The following is a 19,582-nucleotide window of genomic DNA, read 5'->3' on the forward strand; positions in this document are numbered from 1 at the left end:
GAACATAATCTGACAATACACAGTTCGGTAAATATGTGAAAATGTGTTAATAGTCAAGCTGCTGCCAAGGATGCTCCCATTATTCAAACATGCTTTTTATTAACATCATAAAACACAAATAAATTGCGTTGGCATGAACACTGACCACACATATAACATAAACATAATATAAACATATAAACACTGCCAATGCAGGCCTGCATGAGGCTGTGTGCTTATGGTGTGTGAGCTCACGGTGTATGAAAACCTACACTGAGGGAATATAAAGCCCTGAGAACAGAGATGCTTCCTCTCCACTCACTTCAGGGCTCTGCACTGAACGGCAGACACAGAGAGAATAAGGCTCCATTGTGTTGGTTGCTAAACACGCTACGTTATAATAGAGAAATAAAGCGCTCACAAGCATTAACTCCCACAAGACGTCCCTCACACAGGGCCTCCTGCCCCTCCACCTTCCCCTCCACAGCACAGTGAGCGAGGGAGCGCTGACACCGACCGCGGACCTTTAGAGCATCGAGCTATTCTCACACATTGTCATTACAGCAACAGTGCAAATTACATAGAAATGACGGTGAATAAAGCAATTTTCCAACAGTGTACTTGAAAATGGCTAGAAGGAGCGGTTAGCTTAAACATAGCCCTGAGAAATAACTGCATCTAAAAAGATCCGAATTGATCCCCTGAAAAAAATAAAGCACAGGGAATTAAGCGTATGTGAAATCAGATAATACATGTTATGTCAGTGAATTCGTGTACGAGCGTGAGGGCTTCATGCAGACTCCTGGTTCTTGATCATTTCGTTCTGTGGGCCAGACTCCCCCCCCCCCCCCCCCCCCCCCCCCCTCAGTCTCAGGTGTGGCCAACAAGGTGAGGTGCACAGACACAGCAGCGAGCAGAGGGGGCCACTCCACCACCGCCTGTCACACCTGTCCTGTGTTCATCAGGCCGCGGTGTGTTTGCTGTTAGATCAGTTTGGTTTGTAGGCAGAGTGAGAACATGTACTCAAACTCACGAGCCAAAAAGCACCTAACTGTGGGAAGTAGGGAAGTAACGGTTCAAAAAACCTGTGGCTCAGTTCGTCCTGCTGTTTTTGGGCTGGGTCGGGTTTTCTCAAATGCAAAAATGCTGCTTAGGCTGTTTAAACCAAACATAACACATATTTGCAGTATACTCATGAATGCATTAGTTAAGTGTAAAGCTGCACTCTTCATCACAGTCAGGTATCTCAGGCGCCCTGGACGTTCAAATTCTGGTGGTGAGAACTTTGCAGGGAAGTGAGCAGAAGAGCAGTGCATTGTGGGTTGAAAGCAGGTGTCCAAGCTGCTCCACACAAAGAGCTGCTAGTGTGGGCAGAGCAAGTCGGGGACAAACATGGACAAACATTTCATGATTGCTTATGGAAATATAAAAATAGTCTGTTACGGTGCTGTCGCTCCACTGTTCCAGCGTTACTCTGAATACTAACTGCACCTGAAGATGAAGATGATCAAGGCATGTGACCTACAGGTGTGAACGCGCCCATAACTTCATTAAGGTATATGTAAAGCCCAGCCCCATGTCTGTGTAAAGGATTTCACTGCTGTCCGGCATCGCGTGCTCAAAATGCCATCTGCTGCTGGCCTTTGCCATCTGCTGCTGGATGTCTGGTGCCAGGTGATGTCACCACCTGTTGTACTCTACGCAAGGTGACATCACCTGGCGTCCAGCCACAACAAAACGGAGTCCTCCTGAAGGCCAAGGCCGGAATCCGAGATAGACAGTGGACGTCTTTATAAAGGAGCATTGGACGATTTCTGGAAAGGACGGATCCACTGTGAAACATTTCAGGACTAAGCGGTGACGGCGTGCCTTGCTTTCTGTGGTCGGTGTTGTCTGGTGTATTTCTCTAAAGGGTTCTCGTGGGTAGCTGGCCACATACAGATAAGGTATCATGTTGAGGTGTTTCTGGCTCAGCCTCAGTCAGTGTCAGTCCTTCAGAGTCAAAGAGCGAGAGCTTCTTTCCAGACTCAACCATCTTGCACCAACTTCCATCAATCATACTGGGGGAGGGGAATCAAAGGAAACGGAGCTACGAATTTCTCCACTGACAGCAGCCTCGGTCGACCAGAAGGCAGCGCAGCTACGACAGATACTGTTTGAGTAAAGGGTGCCACGCTCACTTTTTATGAAGCGGAAAAGACTGAGACTCGAGTATCTCGAACCTTCTTTCTTCCGATATTTGTAACCCACAGCTGAATGCAACAACTTCACGATGCAAAAGGCATTCTGAGAAAAGGCAAACTACACTTCATCACAAAATAATTCCACTGATTAACGATAAAGCATAGATTTTCATTTGTCATCTGCTGTGGGTGACTTCTCTCCTCTGTTGCAGCCCCACGTTCCAATTCAGACCGGTAAGGACCGGAGTGTTTTTGCATAAAAAAAAAAAAAAAACATACGTCCTGCTGCTTTACCTGTAACCTCTGAGCGAGCCAGCCAGCCCATAGCCTATTTATCAAGCATCTGACAGTGCTGACCCTGTGTCATTATCCAGCGCCCGCTTGACAATCTCATTTCCTATGATCCCAACAACAGAACAAATTCTACATCAGTGGCCCGCGGTGGCTGTGATGCCACTGCAGGCATTTCTTTCAAGCGTTTCAGGTTAGGTGAGGGGGGGGAGGAGGGAGAGGGTGAGAGGAAGATGAAAGCTTGGAGAGGCGTGCTAAAGCGCAGATGATATCAGGGCTTTCCTCGGATCTGTGCTGAGAGGGGCGGACGAGGATCAGCGTGCACACACCGCTGATGAAGACGTCTCTGCTGCAGCCGGCGAGCCGCCTCCCGCTCACTTTAATTACAGCCTATTCATGAGCGGCATTCACACGCAAGACAAGGGAGAGGAAGAAACAAATAAATAAATAAATAAATAAATAAAACGAAACACCTTTCATGTGTAGCTGTGAATTATTTTTCTTCTCCTGCACCTGAGTCTGAGGTCCTGTTTCTCATCTTCACAAGCTGTCTGTCATGTTAAAGCACTCAGGACTTTGCAATCCTGCTGTGAAATATTCTATAGAGAACTAATTTTATTTACATGACCATAGTAGGATAGCTCTCTAATTTTACTTAAGAAAGAAAGACAGGCCCAGGGATGACAGCACCTCTGTGACCACCTCTGTTTCACGTGCACTTACACACCATGAACATGAAACAAACCGACATACTGCATCCACTTTGCATGAAGTGAAGCTGAAAATGACGTGACACCCTTATCAGCTGGCTGGGCAGCAAGCTTTTTCCTTTCTTACTTCAAGTCCAATTAATTGTACTTCAAGCAGAGACAAACCTCTTTACCAGTATGTTTGCTGCATTGCAGATAAACATTAAAAACAGGAAGGTGATGAAAATCGCACAAAAGAGACCAAGGAGAAGGGAATTTTGATCCGAAAATCAACTGAGCCCTGAAACCTGACGGCAATTTAAGAGACACAAGAAAGACAAATGTGGACAAGCCCACACTGCTGGAAAATGTTTTAATGGGTTAATGCAGGCATTCTTGCAGACAACTTCATCTTTTTTCTTCAAAAAAAGGAAAAGTTTCAACATCTCAACATGACACTGAATGATGAGTAATATCATGTAAAAATGATGCTACTCTTAATTTACAAAATCCTCTGAAACGTCTGTCATACCACACTACACAGGACAGACTGAACCAACATGTGACCCCCCCACCCCCACCCCTCCGAACACAGAAAATAACATTGCCAATGGAAGTGATGCTCAGCATCCTACACAATCCAAGCATGTTAAGAGGAAATTTTGCGCATACTCAATTCATTTAATTCTGCACAAATATTTTTCAGATAATTGCAGAAAATAAATTGTTCAAAACAAAATTGGTACTTGGACACTTTCTTTTCAACAATAACAGGACCATGCATTAGTCTCTCCACTTTTTGTTAACCACAAGATATTGAGAATATATAATATTTGCAAGTTGGCAATACTATGGAAAGCTAAGATCTCGAAATTTCATCTAGAACAGTTCACAGACTTATGATCTGGAATATGTCAATCAAATGGGAGACTGGGTAAATACTTCCATATACTTCCAATGGTTTAATAGGTTAGGGCCAGAGTATAGACACTTTTCTGTCTCACATACATTATAGCAATTAATACAGGGTCTTCATAATGGCAGATTACTATTTTTTTTTCCACAAATATGCAATAGAACAGACTTTCTTGTACACTGGTCTTCTGAAGATGGTTCAACTGTCATTTACATAGAAATGGTGCCATCAATATGGGGCATACTCATCTTTTAAAAAGTGTAAAGAACTGACCTTGCACTGAAAGTGTTCACGCTTTTTTAATGTCTAGTCGCAAAATGGGCTAAACATTACAAATATATAATATTTCCCATTTAATTAAACCCTTGTTACGTTCCTATAGAACTCCATATCAAAATGACTATATTCATGGGAACTAGTGCAATCTGGAGGAGGCCTGGTCTTTGTGACAAGGCAGGCACAGAGTAAAATAGACAAAGTACTCTAGAGCAGCTCCAGAGCAATGGCAGATATATTAAGGCCATTTTGAAAATTACAGGAAAAAAAACAGTAGCAGACAACTTGACTTGCTACCCAAGCTGAACAGAGTCCAGCTGGGGCAGCAAGGCAAGCAAACACCACCGATTGAACCAATTTTTCCAATCCATTGATGTCAGTCGTCCACGTGCCAGCCTCCCACCTCTCCATCCAGAAAGTTCCACTCTTCTCTGTTCAAGTGGGTCGGGTGTTTGTGGAAACAGAGCGGTACCCTTCCGAGTCCTTCCTTTGTAAACCCAAGCTTCACACCTCCAGTAAAGTCCTAGGGCACAGCAGGACAGTCAGGACTGTTTTAGACGCTTCCTGGGAAGACCGAAGGGTGGGCATTGTGCTGAAGCCAGGGCGCGAAAGGCCTCGGCTACCAAGTGAGGGTGAGATTGGATCATTGACTTCCAGCCTGCAGTCTCCATTATGTCTGTAGCGTGACTGTAAGCACACACAAAGGCGCGTTAACACTCAAGACATGAGAATGCGTAAATTAAAAATCAATCAAGATAAATGAGGAAGTAATGGCAAAGCAAATAATGTGGACATGATGGAGGAGCTGTTTTGAGGAACTGGGGAAGCACCGCTGGTGACGCTAGCACTTCCTACAGGGTGAAATTTATGTAGGACAAGAGGGGCCTTGACATGCTGAAAAACAATGGAGCTGGAAGTAAACGTTTCAAGGTGTCCTATAATGACAACAAACTAAATCAGCTTCAAGAAAAACTTCCCACAGAGGACCACCTTCCTTCCTTTTAAAATTCTAGAAATATTCCATTTGCAGGGCTTATCCAGGTATGAGTCTATTAATAACATGGATACAAAGATATCGAGCTTCACACGGAACAGCCAAATAGCACTCTGTCTGCCTGGGCTAAAACAATGAATTCTAATGCAGGTTGGGGGAAGAGATAAGAGTGTGTTATTAATCTTGTGTCACATATATCAGCTAATTACATACTTGCTATTCCAGTTCTTCCCATCTTTACAGCCCAGCTGTCTCAGGACACTGCACCTATGGCGGCGAGATAAAAAGGTAAGCATTCAGGGCTGGTAAACAGAAATGGCAGCGGGAATTTATCATGGGGAGTTTTTTTTTTTTTTTTTTTTTGCGATACTTGCCTGTTGATAAAATCTATGGCTTGTGCTTTGAGCTGCTCGGCACTGTGCAAGTCTGCTAGGATGAGGGTGTCGGCCACGTTCTCCACCGAAAGGCTGTTGCACAAGGCCTCTTCACACATGACCTTTAAACGCTCCAGAGCGTACTGGAGAGGGGGATGACAGACAGAAAGCTACGGTTACAGCTGGGATGCAGTGGGCATCACATAGGGTTGTGGTTCTGACTCAACGCTGAATCTGCAGCAGGAACAGTCTCATACTAAAACTGTATATAAGATATTTTAACTGTATTAGAGACAAGGAAAAAAAATAATAATCACAGGATCTGAAATTACCCAACCAGCAAGCACAAAATGCTGCAAAAATTTATCTTTGGTGGAAAAAAACACATCAGTAAGGCTCACCTTGTACACTTTGTGGTAAAAAAATAAAATTTGGCTGTAATCAAGTGTTTGATCTCTGCTGGTGCTCAAACTTTTTCCATGATGACTACATCCACACGAACCAATCAAATCAAAGCATAACACTGGCTCTGATTGGCTGCCCCATACGCTGCTGCACAATTATGGTAATGTCTTAACATCTTTCTCCACTGCCTGGAATCTAAACACGGTAATGTTAATTTTCACCTCACACACACGGTGATACATGGCAGGTCTGAAGCCGTCAAATTTTTAAAATGTAGTGTTGAAGTGGAAGAACAGCGGATTGAAAGTTTTAATTCAAAATGAGCTCATTCACTTTTTTTTCTTCATGTTTTACACATGAGCTGATTTTACAGCCAAAGCAACACTGAAAACAGCAGATGACATTTCAAATGTTCTAACTATGATCATAACAATATTTCTTGGCAGCGACAGGCAGATATTTTTAGTTTACCAGGCCTTGGCAGGTGAGTCATCAAGGTGATTTTTGGCCACTGACAAGGGACTGTCAGCAGACTCCAAACTGCTCCAAACACATTTTAGTCCACTCTTATCCATCTTTAGTTATTTTAGCATTTGTCTTCAACATTAACGAACAATGCCCTGTGAGCCCAAACGCTGCAGTTACTAATCATCAGGACAAACGATGGAACAAAGCAGGAAATTCAGAATTTCTGCCTTACAAAAGACAACCTGTGGATTTAAAAAATAACTGCCAAAAATATCCAAAAAAAGACTTTATGCAGTAGCTCATCACTGTTGCTTTAATTTAGATTTTCTGTTACTTAAGTTCTTACTTTATCTGCAGCTGCCAGCAAATTGTCTGCCATTTTCTCCAGGTTTGGAGCCTTTCCTGTGTAAATGAAGCCCATCATTTCCTTGAAGACGTCTGGGTCCACGTCACTGATGTCAACGCGGTTCTGCAACAGAAGACAAGACGTTTCTGTGGCATTCAAAAGGAACTGCTCAGTAACCACAAAATGTTCCACATTATACTCGCAACTCTAGTTAGCAGCGTTACAAACACTCATCAAAAATCATAATGCAATAAAAAAAAAATATGCCAAAATTATAATAACTACCTGTAGGAACTGTAGATAGTGCCGGAGCAATTACAAAACGAATTACTGAATAAAGAAGAAAAAAGAGATCTGCAACAGCCAACACTCATAAGCATTCCTTCTTACCTTTTTACTCTCTTCCATTTCATGTTCAAACATCGCATTAAAGACGGGGGACCTCGCTGTCAAAGAAAGAGGATGAACATTAGCACATATTACAATGACAAGTAAATAAAGGATTAAGCATGTTAGCATAACAAGTGAATTGTCAACATTTATCATGACCGACCAGCATCATGCCGTGTGACAATTAAGAGAGCTGAGATAAAACAAATGTCCTTTTTTTGCATTTCTACTTTACTTGATAGCAACAGCAGAGAGAGGCACGGCAGGCAGGGGAGGGAGGGAGAGAGAGAGAGAGCGAGAGAGAGAGAGAAAGAGAGCGAGAGAGAGAAAGAGAGAGCGAGAGAGAAAGAGAGAGAGCGAGAGAGAGCGAGAGCGAGAGAGGGGGGATGACATGCAGCAAAAGGCTCAGGCTGGATTTGAACCCAGGCTGCTGTAGTAAGCACAGCCTTAATATGTGGTTCATGCTGCACCCAGTGAGCTACCGGGATGCCCCAAAACAAATGTCATCTAATGGGACAGACGTGTTATCGAGGTTTGGAAAAGGTGAAAAATCCAAAATTGTTGAACTTTTTCAGTGTTGCCCCTCCAGCCACTGCTCCTGCCATCAAATGTAACGGAGAAAGAGTTGGAGAAGGAGAGCTAGCCTCTCAATCTCCCTGATCCTGCAGACATCTGGGCCAAGCAGGGCCAAGCAGGGCCAAGCAGGGCCAGCGGGGTGGATTAGAGCCCCCAGCAGAACAAGGCCGCTGCAGATCAGGCCAGCAAAGCCAAACCCCAGTAGCCTATCAAGGTGCTTATGGCTCTCCAGAAGGGCCATCAACAACAGGCATGGGGGGCATCTTGCTCGGCAATGCCGGGGCTGGTCTCCTGGCTGCTGCTCGCTAAAAAGCTGGAGGCAGGGGATGGAGGTCTTGCCTGCCAGAATGGATTTGTGGGCTTTGAACTCCTGCCCTCCCACGTAGAGGCTGCAGTCTGTGAAGCGTGAACACTCCCACAGGTTCCCCAGGTCGTCCGACAGCTGACACTCCGGTACCTTCAGCATGTTCATGTTGGACTGGCCAGAAATGTTCACCGAGTCCTGGACAACACTCACCTGGACATGAAAACACACACACACACACAGTAAAAAAATGTGAATGCTCCTGCAGAGCCGAGTAGCTGGCCTTGTGTCTTACTGTGCACATTTTCAATTGTGTTGCTTCAGTTGAGTAAACTCCCCCTTTCTGAATGGTATTTTTAAGACCAATCTCAAGACTGAGGAATCTACAATAGGAGGGATGGTTAATTGCAAAAACACAGCCAATGGTAACCCAAATTAATTAACTTTGCTGAAGCGCCTAATTAATGAGGAAAGACATTCCATCTTCAATTTGAATCTAATTTGTCTATGAAATTGCCAATTTCCCTGAAAATGTTAAACCTTGGTAGAGCTATTGTCAGACACACTGGCAGTCTGTCCTGCCAGTGTTTGGCTAATTGCGTTTACGTCAAAATTCATTGGACGCTTCATTTAACTTGTCTGTTTAAAGAGACATTTTATAAAATGTTCATTCTTCCTGACACATTAAATCCAATTATTTGTTTTACAACTGCAATTAGTGACATAGTAAATGGTGTAAGCAAAGGGAAGCCATTTCACATCGTCAGAGCTGGGTTTAATTCGAAGCGAACGGCAACAATATGTTTGTAGTTAAATGGCAGCAGTGTGCTCTGTAGGTCCACACAGGTGCAAATTGGTCCTGACAAAGACTTCAGAGACTCTGGCCCTGATTTATTAAAGGTCTGTGCATAAAAGGCATTCTGCACCACCAAAATGACCAAATCATACTATTCACTTAACTTTTGCAACAACAGTAAATGTGCCTAATGCATATGCAAATCTGATTATGTTTGCTGCGTAACATTTATTCATAGACAAGGCCATGCAAATTGAGATGGCCCTGACTTCACTAATACATCAACGAGCAACACCAACCCCTCCAAACTGAAAGTGTATACTGGACTGAAAGCTGCTTTAACACGCTGCTAAAAGATCAGTTTGTCTGTTCAGGATGGCAGCTATCTCTGCTGTAAGACAGGCATCACGGCCTGCGGTCAGACAGCTGAGGGAGAGGACTTTCCATCCTATAATCTAAAACCTGTATCTAAGAACAGTCCAGTTTACTGTTATAAATATCCAGCATACAAAGATGAATTAAATCTGAGCAACAGGGCACAGAAGAAAGTAATTTACAATAAATAATACACCAGGGACTTGCCACAAAAATGTCACAAATAAAGACTATAGGCTGGCATTTCTACAGTTATCACACCTAACCTTTCTGCCCAACACTGGGCTTGTTAGCGTCACCGCTTGGTTGCCATAAATGTCTTAGTTATCGCTGTGCAAACCCTGCCCTCTCGGCTCAAACAACTAAAGCACAAAAATTACAACCGCCCTTGCAACACATTTTTAGTGACTCTGCACCTCAACATTTTACCGACACGTTGTCTTCTGCATTTATACTGGGAGTGATTTAAAACAAAACAGTCTCAGTCAGGAGCCTAAAAATGGATTCAACAGATATTAAAATGGCCCTCAAATGATTCTCTACATCTGGGATAACGGGCGATATCACACTAAACCCTATGAGTCCTTACAAATAAGATAGGCCTAATAAACTCAACTTTCAATCTCTGTTTGCCCAGAAAAGTTAGGCACACACTCTTCAGCAATGCCCTGCTTTATATTCACATTCAGTTCCACACATTAAAATTGGCAAGCTCCTCTGTATGGGCCACTAACAGTATTTCCATCGACTAAAAGTTTATAAGCTTGTTTGAAGTGGATAAACACTTTATTTCTGAAAAAGCACTGCATGGAAATTCATTTTGCCAAATAAAAACAGAACATACACACATTTAATCACATGACTGGCCGCTCTTTGATCTCTACCCGCAGACAGAGCTGCTGTCATGGCGGATAGCAGTGACATCAACAGGCACAGGAGGACAGATGAAGACACATCAACACATTCTTTTTGTCTAGCACAATGCCACTATTAATACAGATTTGCAAGTACAAATGCAAAAACGCAGCTTTGCAAAACCAGGCACAGCCATGTAGCTAGCAAACAAACTGGTTGCCAGTAGCAACAGTGAGGTGATGATGCAGTTAAAAATGCATCATCATTCAGCACCCACAGGAGGCAACGTTTTATTTGTTTAAACAGATGCTGTGGGAATGCACTTTGATTTTCGGTATTTCATTATTTGCTTGCAGTTAATTTGGATGTTTCATGGAAAAACAGCAGGTGAGACGCTCATCTAAACCACTGGAGAGATAAGTGTCTTGTCCAAGAGCAGCATAAGGTGGTAAGACTAGTGTTTACCTCCTTCTTATCAAAAGTACCTTCCTGTACAGTTCAGGAGCCTCATTTATAAAACTGCATGGATTCCACTCTGGAAGGTTACATGACCACAAAGCATGAAAAGTACATACACCAGAAAATATTCAGATTCATAAAACTGTGCATAGCAACACATGCATGCAATTCCCTTTTCTGAATCACAAATCAACCTGAAACGTTGCGCACGTGCACGAGCCTTAACTTCCACCCTGTGAACGCCTACAAGAAATGCCCTTCATGATTTCCAAATATGCATATTGAGGTGTTTGTCCATTAGGGGTGCAACAATCCATAGATCTGGATTGATCCAGAGACTGAACGCTCAATGATGCAAAAGGATCGATGTAAAGTGTGACCATCAATCATCATCGACATCTTTCAGATCATGCTACCTTCGCTTTGAAATTCTCCCAGTGTGTTTATGTTGCTGTTTCCACCTAAGCACACCTGAAACCGTGGTAGTAGCTGCTAGCGAGCAAAGTGTTAATACTGGCAAGTGTCAAAGACGCCAAGAAGGAGGAGGATATTTGCTCCCCTGTCAGAAATAAGCCAGCCGTGTGGAAATACTTTGGATTCAGGAGAAAAGACGGGTTGAGTGACGAAACACATGCTGTATGCAAGCAATGCTGTTACGAGTTAAGATACTCGGGAAACATGACAAACCTAGCCGGGCGCCTCAAAATCAAACACAGCACTGAACCTCACGCTGCAGTTTAAGTTAGCATGCCGGATGCCGCCTTCAACCAGCCTTTTCCCACAAAAACTGAATCACAACTCTAAAAGAGCAGTGAGGATGATAGCCATTTTCATACTTTATTTGCAAAGATCTTTTTTCTTTTTAATTGAAAATAATGTAATGTTTCTCATTTAAATGTCTGACAGAGTTCAGTAAAAGACCTTTAGAATCATGTTTTAGCTGTTTTGGAGGTTGATATAATGTACAGTAACAAAACATGTTAACCAGAATATGTTACCGTCTGATATCAACTGCAGGCCCTTGTATCGAATCGAATCGCGACATACTTTGTAATATCGCCAAAAGTTGTACTGTTATACAAAAAATTGATAAAATATTGTGTTGTGATGAAGGCTGTGATTTACACCGCTACTGTCCATTCATCTTGTTTTGGAGAGAAAATTGCACAGTTATAGTGCAAGGCAAGGCAGCTTTATTCATATAGCTGCATTATGATTAGGACATATAATATGGAGCATAATGAGTGTGTGAGAGCTGTCACTTGCTTCATTTCCAAACTTTAAACTAATTTACACAATTCATATGTGGAGGTGGTAAAGATGTGCCAGGTGAGGTGACTGGAGAAGGCAGCAACTATGTAATGTGCAAGGTGTAATATTAAGTGAAATCAAATGTAGAAGTGTGAGTGCCAACATTACATGCATAATAATTCCTCTCACACTTCTCAACAATGTGGCTTCAATTCACCACCTCACCACCACTTTTCCTCCAAAATGTTTGTATGCACAGGTCAGAGTTTCCGTACAGGTGCACACATTCTCCTGTGACATTTTTATAAATCCCAGCTCTTACGTAAGCAGTGGCGTATGCAACAGTTATGAATCATGCCCTGGATGGGAAACTATGTGAGGAAAAACTGACAACTTCTGCTCTGCAGTAACAGCCCTTTTGCCTTGTCATCTGCAATTTGATAATTGCAACACTCATAAAGGAGCAACTTCCTTAATTTCTATTTGCTATCAAAGAAAACAAATGGAGATCAAACATATATCTCTAATTACCTCACAGAAGAGTGTGAGCTTGTCATCTGGCAGGAGACCATTGGCTTCATCGAGCAGGAAATCTCTCCTGATGAATTTTTTGAAGCCCCAGTCTTTGCCTTGGACAAATCGATATGCTCTTTGGCTTTCTGCAGAAAGGCACAAACAAATGACAAAAAACCACCAAGTTTATACTCTCTTTTCCAAATTTCCAAGTTAAAAAGTTTAAGGTACTAAAAAAAAGCAATGCCAGACACACAAATGGGCTGGATAATGTGCTGCTGGCCTGAACTCACCCATTGCTTTCGTCTCCTCTCTTTTAGCGTTCAACAAGGAAAATTTGAACTTCGCTCTGACTTCACTTTTTGGACAACTAACAAGAAGTAAATACAATGACAGATAATCTTTGCTTTCATCATCAAGTCCCTTTGGATTGACTCGCAGACACCTGGAAAGTAAACAGATAAACACAGTGCATCAGTTATGTTACAAACTACAAGACACACAGCAATAACTACATTTATTACTTCTGTCAAAACACAAGCCTTTGATGAGCCCTGTGGTGTGAACGCTTCTCCTGCTTTGAGGGACTAAGTGTGTGAATTCTTATTGATGTGACAAATGAGTGAATTCTAGTGAGCAGCTAAGCTTGAACACTAACCATTTCATCTTGTCATTAGGACCAGAGGAGAAGGTTGAGCTCTTCAATACCTCCCCCATCTCTTCTCTGCAAAAACTAAAGTTGTTGATGGTCCACATGTAGGAAAACTTCACAACTTTGACCTTGGAAACACACACACACACACACACACACACACACACACACACACACACACACACACACACACACACACACACACACACACACACACAACATTGACCAAGTGCAACAGGCTTAACAATATTTTTCCAAGATTGTTGGAGTAAGAAAAGCCTCAGCAAAACTTCACAAGTTAAATGGAGCCAACTAATCAACAAATTACATGTGATGAACAAAGTGTGTGAGCCAACATGTCTAGACCAAGTCCATGTTGGTGATCCAGTAATCCAACATTCTTTACTGATGGATAAAACAAATGTGAGTGGATCAGATGCTGAGCCCTTCTTTCAAACACTGTTGTAACAGCACTATAGTTTAGACTGCAGCTATATGATGATGGATTAATGGTGTGAATGTACCTGTGTGTAACACCAGCTCTCTGCCACAGGTCCACTTGACATCTCCCCAGGTGGAGGAGGGGTGGGAACCCGTGACATCACCAGCTTAGAGGAACCACCGAAGTCCTTAAAGCACTAAGATTTCCAAGGAGAAGAGAAGGAAATATTGTTTAGACACCAACAAAAAGCATAAAATGTACACAGTGTCATAAACATGAACAGATTACACTGCCTGACCAGAGAAAGGCTAGCTAAATAGAGAGTTGCATACTGTCAACAGCAAGGCAGGAAGATGGGCTGTTGTCTCTCTGTCTATTATTTGGCACAACAAGACTCAACAAGACACCAAACACACATCACAGCTCTCACTGTGAACTTCCATGTTATCAGAGGCATGATAATGTGTGTTATTTTCTGGTGTCATTGCTGTCATTTTACCCAGTCACTGAACAGTTGGTGTGCCCTGCACAGCTCTTTTTGCTCACTGTTTTGACATTACTAATTAACTATTATTTCCTGTGTGATCTGGTAAACCACAATGACTTGTAGAGAGAGTATAAAATGTGAAGGAACAGCAGTGCGCAAAAAACAAACAAACAAACAAAAAAACAACAACAAAAAAACCAAACTAATTCATCTGAAAATCTGACAACCATCAGCTGACACTTTGGCCTTTCTAGTAGTTAAGTCTATTCTGCAAATGCAGTGCAGATGCAAATGCAGTGCAGTAACTGTATAATTCAAATATTTGATAATTAGCTTTAATGAATTAAGCGAATAATCTTCACATTTACAGTTAAAATCTGCTACCATGAGAACGAACACAATGTACACAGCATCTGAGATTAAACTCTGCAACGGTCAAAACAAGCTTTTCTAGCTTGTCTAAGCGGCTATGAGCAAATGTAAACATGCATGTTGATACAGTTAACTCAAGGGTAGTTTCAAATGTAACACGAATGCTCTACAATCTTCAAGATGAGGTCCTAAGCCCATCTAAAACATCCTGATAGAAGAGGGATGAGTCTGGAAAATAGTAAAAAGGATGCAGGAAAAATAATCTGAAGTTTGAAAAAAAAAAAAAAAAAAAAAAAAAAAAGGTGTTTGCTATAATTGTAGAACTGCCAATCCAGGTGTGCAGCCTCAGAGCACTGGCTGTGTATTACGGCCCCCAATCACACACTTAAAACTTAAACATTTAAATGGCCAGGGAAACTGTTAGCCCACCTTTAGCTGTAGTGGGAAAATATGCAGCCACCTAAACCCTTGTTTATATATCTACAGTCAAGATGGAGCACCGACTGGGAAAATTCATACCCACTTATTCACCTTTTGAGTGGTTGAAATATACAAAGATGAGGTTTATCTAAGTTACCACTGGATCCTTCATGGCCAAATCTTCAGGTCCCACTCTAGAATTAAAACAAACAAACAAACAAAAAAACAAAACAAAACAAAACAAAAACATATGGACATTAGATTTAACTGTGCAATAATTTACACCTATAAGACTTGACAACAATTCAACAGTGTAATACCACTGAGTATACACAGTGTAGATAGGTATGCTTTTTTCCCATATGCTCAATATCTTATTTCTGTATTTATTATTATAGTATTTTGAAGGATTAATGCACATATTTAAACACAATGGATATCCTTTGTTTTTAATTTCTAAGGCACATATTTTTATGTTTCCTATTTCTTTTTCTGTTTATTATACTTTAATTCTTCTCTTGAGAATTTGAGCCACTGCAACTGCAACAATCAATAAACTATTTCTGACTCTGATTAACGTCAGTGACTAAAGGCCTGGAAGCTTCTATTGTTACAGCTAAGGAGGCACTTGTCATTATTCCAAGTAAGTTGTTTTTTTGCCATGTTATCACTATTTCTTTGAATGACATCACTAGAATTAAGCTCCTGATTCGGGCCTGAATCCCTGCCTAAACACACAAAACTAACGTGAAAACTATTGATAACAATTAGCACACACAGGGTGATCTGCCTGGCCTGCTAGGTTAATTAGCTGATAGCGTTAATTGACAGGGTTTGTTGTGCTAAGTCATGTAATTTCGCCTGTGACTGACTGCTCGGCCCATGTACCAGCCGGTCAAATCAGCCAGCTAACTTAACATTCAACTTTGACTTGTTTGGCTAGCTAGCAGCTGGAATCGCTCCCTACTTTGCCTCATGTTAATGCTACCTGGACGAGCTATCATTTATTAGATTAATGAACTTGACATAAAGCGACTTCAGCTTATCATCCAATAGTTAAATACCCGGTCTAGTTAACCAAGTTGCAGACAGACTTGACTTGATAAATAAGAGAGTCGAGAGGGAACTAAATGTTGATCACATCCCGTCAGCTAATATGCTAACACTTAGGACTGATCTCACATCACATTAATGCCGTTTGGCGACTTCACGGAACCGGCTGTCCATTAAATACATCAGTGTCGATCAAGAATAAAGATGTAAGAGTACAACAGTTCAATATAACAAGGACATTTGTGTATCTGATCTATATTTCCCGTTAACTAATGCTCTAATGTGGTAATGACACCTGACGCTAGTGTGAGATCATAAACGCAGCTAATGCTGGCTAACTAAACAGAAAACCTGTTAGTTATAAATCACTGTCCGCATACTATCAAAGTTGAATTAATCTCCTTTATGCCAATGTTAGTGAACAAACCAAGAGTAGCTTTAGTTGCCGTTACCTTAGTAAATTGCCTTTTAACCCCTATATTCCACGGTGTTAAACAAAGGGCCTTTTCATATCCCCATGACAAAATGCTAGCTGCCCAGCTAACGCTAACCATCCGCTGGTGCGGGCACAATGCTAACTAGCGTTAGCAGCAGCTAAGCGCGGCTAATGAGTGCAACCAATGCTCACAAAAAGTTTAAAAAGACGTGGTGACGGCGTACCTTTCATTTTCATACTTCCATATGTGTTAACTAACGTATGCAGCTCTGTATCACGGCCACTTCTTTCACCGTCCGATGTTTTAAACTCTTTTTTTCACCCAGTCTTCCAACAAGACAAGCTTTCTTTGTCTAATTTATATCTGGGCTACATCTAGCTAGCCGACTGGGGCAGACGTACCGTTCTGCGCATGTGCGGCTGGACGGCTTCCTGTTCTAGAACTCATAGGATTAGTCGGCGAGAATAATAATAATAATAATAACAATAATAATAACAATAATAATAATAGGGATGATGGAGAATGTTGTCCAAAATATTAATACAAGCAGGCTGATACCAGTTAAAGATGTTAAGATGAATTTAACTGGAAATTGACAACAATAACAACAACAATCCAATAAAATAAAATTTAAAAAAAAAATAAGAAAAATTAAGAATAATGGCACTTATTTAAAACCTGAGTTTATAAAGTCCCCAAAAAATAAAATATAATTAAAAATAAATTAAATGCAAATGAAAGTCAGCCAAAAAAGTGTGTGTGTGTGTGTGTGTGTGTGTGTGTGTGTGTGTGTGTGTGTGTGTGTGTGTGTGTGTGTGTATGTGTGTGTGTGTGTGTGTGTGTGTGTGTGTGTGTGTGTGTGTGTGTGTGTGTGTGTGCGTGTGTGTGTGTGTAAACAGGGCTTGGACTTATCTGCCTATTATGTGCCTATGATATACCATATTCATAGGCCTTAAAAAATGTATTTGGGGGGACACAGCAAAATAATGAAGAATAAAAAAATGGAGTTATGATAGAATTTAGCTTACATGATAGATGGACCCCACCCCTCCCCCCACTCAGCCAGCCTTCTCACTGTCTCCTCTGTCTGTGTCTGGTGTTTCTCGTCCAGCACACACAAAGCAGCTTCAGGTAAACCACTCTCTGAAACAATGCTCCATAATGGCTCCCTGTTGGCCCATGATATATGATGGATGGATGGCTCCTCTGCACCAATCAGCTCATATTCATCGATGAAGTATAAATGCTTCTTGCGCTGCCTGAATAGTTTTATGTTGTTGTTTTTTTTTTTTTTTTTTGTATTTTTATTTTGTTTATTTTGGTGACCACAAAGCACCTGTGAACGCCTCTCTCGCTTTGATCGAATAGCATTTTGGAAACACAGCAAAATGTCAAATTTTGCTACTGAGGCCAACATCAAATGCCTCTGATGTCATAGAGATGATATACTGACCCGTCTTCAAGTGGAACGGGGGGATGATAAGATCGCCATTGAGGAGATACAGGGATGCTTATCGTGAGCTTAAATCAGTTTAATTTAAGGGTAGGGAGCCGGGCTTTACTGAGTGTGACCACGGACAATATTGGCTAATAATTCAAGAAAAAGGAGTTTCAAGAATACTCATTTAATTGTTTTTTTATGCGCAGTGTGGGCATTACGTGAGCAGGCATGGACCATATGGTGCTCACTAGGCCTTTCCTCACCGCACATTCACTCAGTGGTGAAATGTACAGACGGGTGGCAAATTAATGGAAAATCCAACATAAAGTGTCTTATTAAGGTGCTGGGCCACCACGAGAAACCCTGCCAGAACAGCCTCAGTGCTCTTTGGCATCGATTCTCCAAGTCTCTGTGACTCTAATGGAACTCTTAAATTCTTACTTTGCTTATCCTCTTTCCATGCAAAAAATATAAATAAAATGGCATTTAACAGACAGCAGGTACTTAACAAAAGGGGACATCCTCCTCCTAACCACTACAGCCTCATTTTAATGCAGCTGTCAGTCACTGAAGATGCATTTCACATCTGTTACAGGCTCGACCCGAACACGTTCAGACTCAGATTATTTAATTATTCCAGTGAATTCTTGCTTAGGTGGATAAATCAACCTGTAATATTTCTGTGGTATTGCTGTAGTAACTGCAACACGCACATCCACACAGCCACCTGTTATATTTCCACAGTATTCCTCTAGTAACTCTATTGTTTCTAGGGTTAGAAAGGTGGCTGCCGCCAAATATTATATGGAACAAAAAACCCTGCATATTGTCAATAAATATTTTAGAGACTCCCCAAATTTTCTTGCACAATGTTTTTAGGGGAGCTCATGTCTTATTAAAGGAAGCTGAGCTCCTCCTGGCTGCCCCTGTAGTTCCCACCCTGCAGGTAGACAGTTTGTGTTTTTATTCATTAACCAGCTGCTTTATGGTCGACCTGCACTTCAGTTTGCATTTGATCCATCAGCTGACAGTGCAGCTGCTGGGCACAGTCAGGAAAAATAATTTGTCTACTGGAAAAGTGATGGTCTGGCTGGTGTTGAGCTGGACCAGAGCTTAAGACAGGGGATGTCAGATGAGTCGGCGGTTCTTCAGTGCATCCTGGGACACATGTCTGTTTACACCTCTAATGCGATTTGGACACAAGCATCCCAGACCACCTCCGAATGTGTCCTGAGATCCAATCACCCAGGACAAACTGCTGCTGTTTACACCTGTACTTAGAGGTGTCAGCTTGTATCTCTATTTCTCAGGAGGGATATTAACACCAAGTGGGAACAAGGCCATGGTGAACTTGCCCACTCGTCCAGAATATGGTGAGGAATGACTCATCTGACCACATCACTTTTTTCCACATCTCTGTAAACAGGTGCCTTTGTTTTTTTGCACTACTGAACTCTTAAACGTGCATTTGTCTTTGTAATGAGGGTTTATGCACTGCAGCCCTACTATAATATCCCTCTCTATGTACTGGACCCTTTGTATCTATGAATCTATGCCACGAGGCATTAAAGCTGCTCGGGTGGCTCGTGGTGGCCCAACACCTAATACACATGATGTTTGGTTTTCCTTCAATTTGTCACTCATCTGTACATCAGTTTTAATCAAAATTTCAGACCAATTTGACTGTTGCTGGTTTTAATTCTGGGTGCCATTTGTTTGGCGTTACAATGAATGGTTGAATATCTGCATATCGGTTTTGTGCCTTTGTCCTAACTGGCACGATCTTCATCATGTGTGAATAGCCATCTGCATGAATATCTCCTTAAACAATGGCAGTG

The 19,582-nt window shown here is 41.8% G+C and overlaps 1 protein-coding gene across 2 annotated transcripts; it reads right to left on the reverse strand.

The window, feature by feature from the left end:
* Positions 1–3,498: 3,498 nt before the first annotated feature.
* Positions 3,499–16,708, reverse strand: spopla (speckle type BTB/POZ protein like a). Of its 2 annotated transcripts, none has more exons than XM_030080985.1 (12): positions 16,527–16,708; positions 14,971–15,007; positions 13,617–13,730; positions 13,099–13,220; positions 12,734–12,885; positions 12,459–12,586; positions 8,227–8,404; positions 7,312–7,367; positions 6,922–7,044; positions 5,703–5,845; positions 5,542–5,595; positions 3,499–5,021 (listed from the first exon to the last, which is right to left on the reverse strand). In XM_030080985.1, the coding sequence occupies exons 2-12, from the start codon at positions 14,983–14,985 to the stop codon at positions 4,877–4,879; spliced, it is 1,230 nt and encodes a 409-aa protein (XP_029936845.1). In that variant the 5' UTR covers positions 14,986–15,007; positions 16,527–16,708; the 3' UTR covers positions 3,499–4,876. The 2 variants fall into 2 exon arrangements, with proteins under 2 accessions (XP_029936845.1, XP_029936846.1); XM_030080986.1 differs by having other exon boundaries at positions 14,925–15,007; positions 16,527–16,707.
* Between the last annotated feature and the right edge of the window lie 2,874 nt (positions 16,709–19,582).

This window comes from Myripristis murdjan, chromosome 21, assembly GCF_902150065.1.
Source record: "Myripristis murdjan chromosome 21, fMyrMur1.1, whole genome shotgun sequence".
In the NCBI taxonomy this organism is placed as follows: Eukaryota; Metazoa; Chordata; class Actinopteri; order Holocentriformes; family Holocentridae; genus Myripristis; species Myripristis murdjan.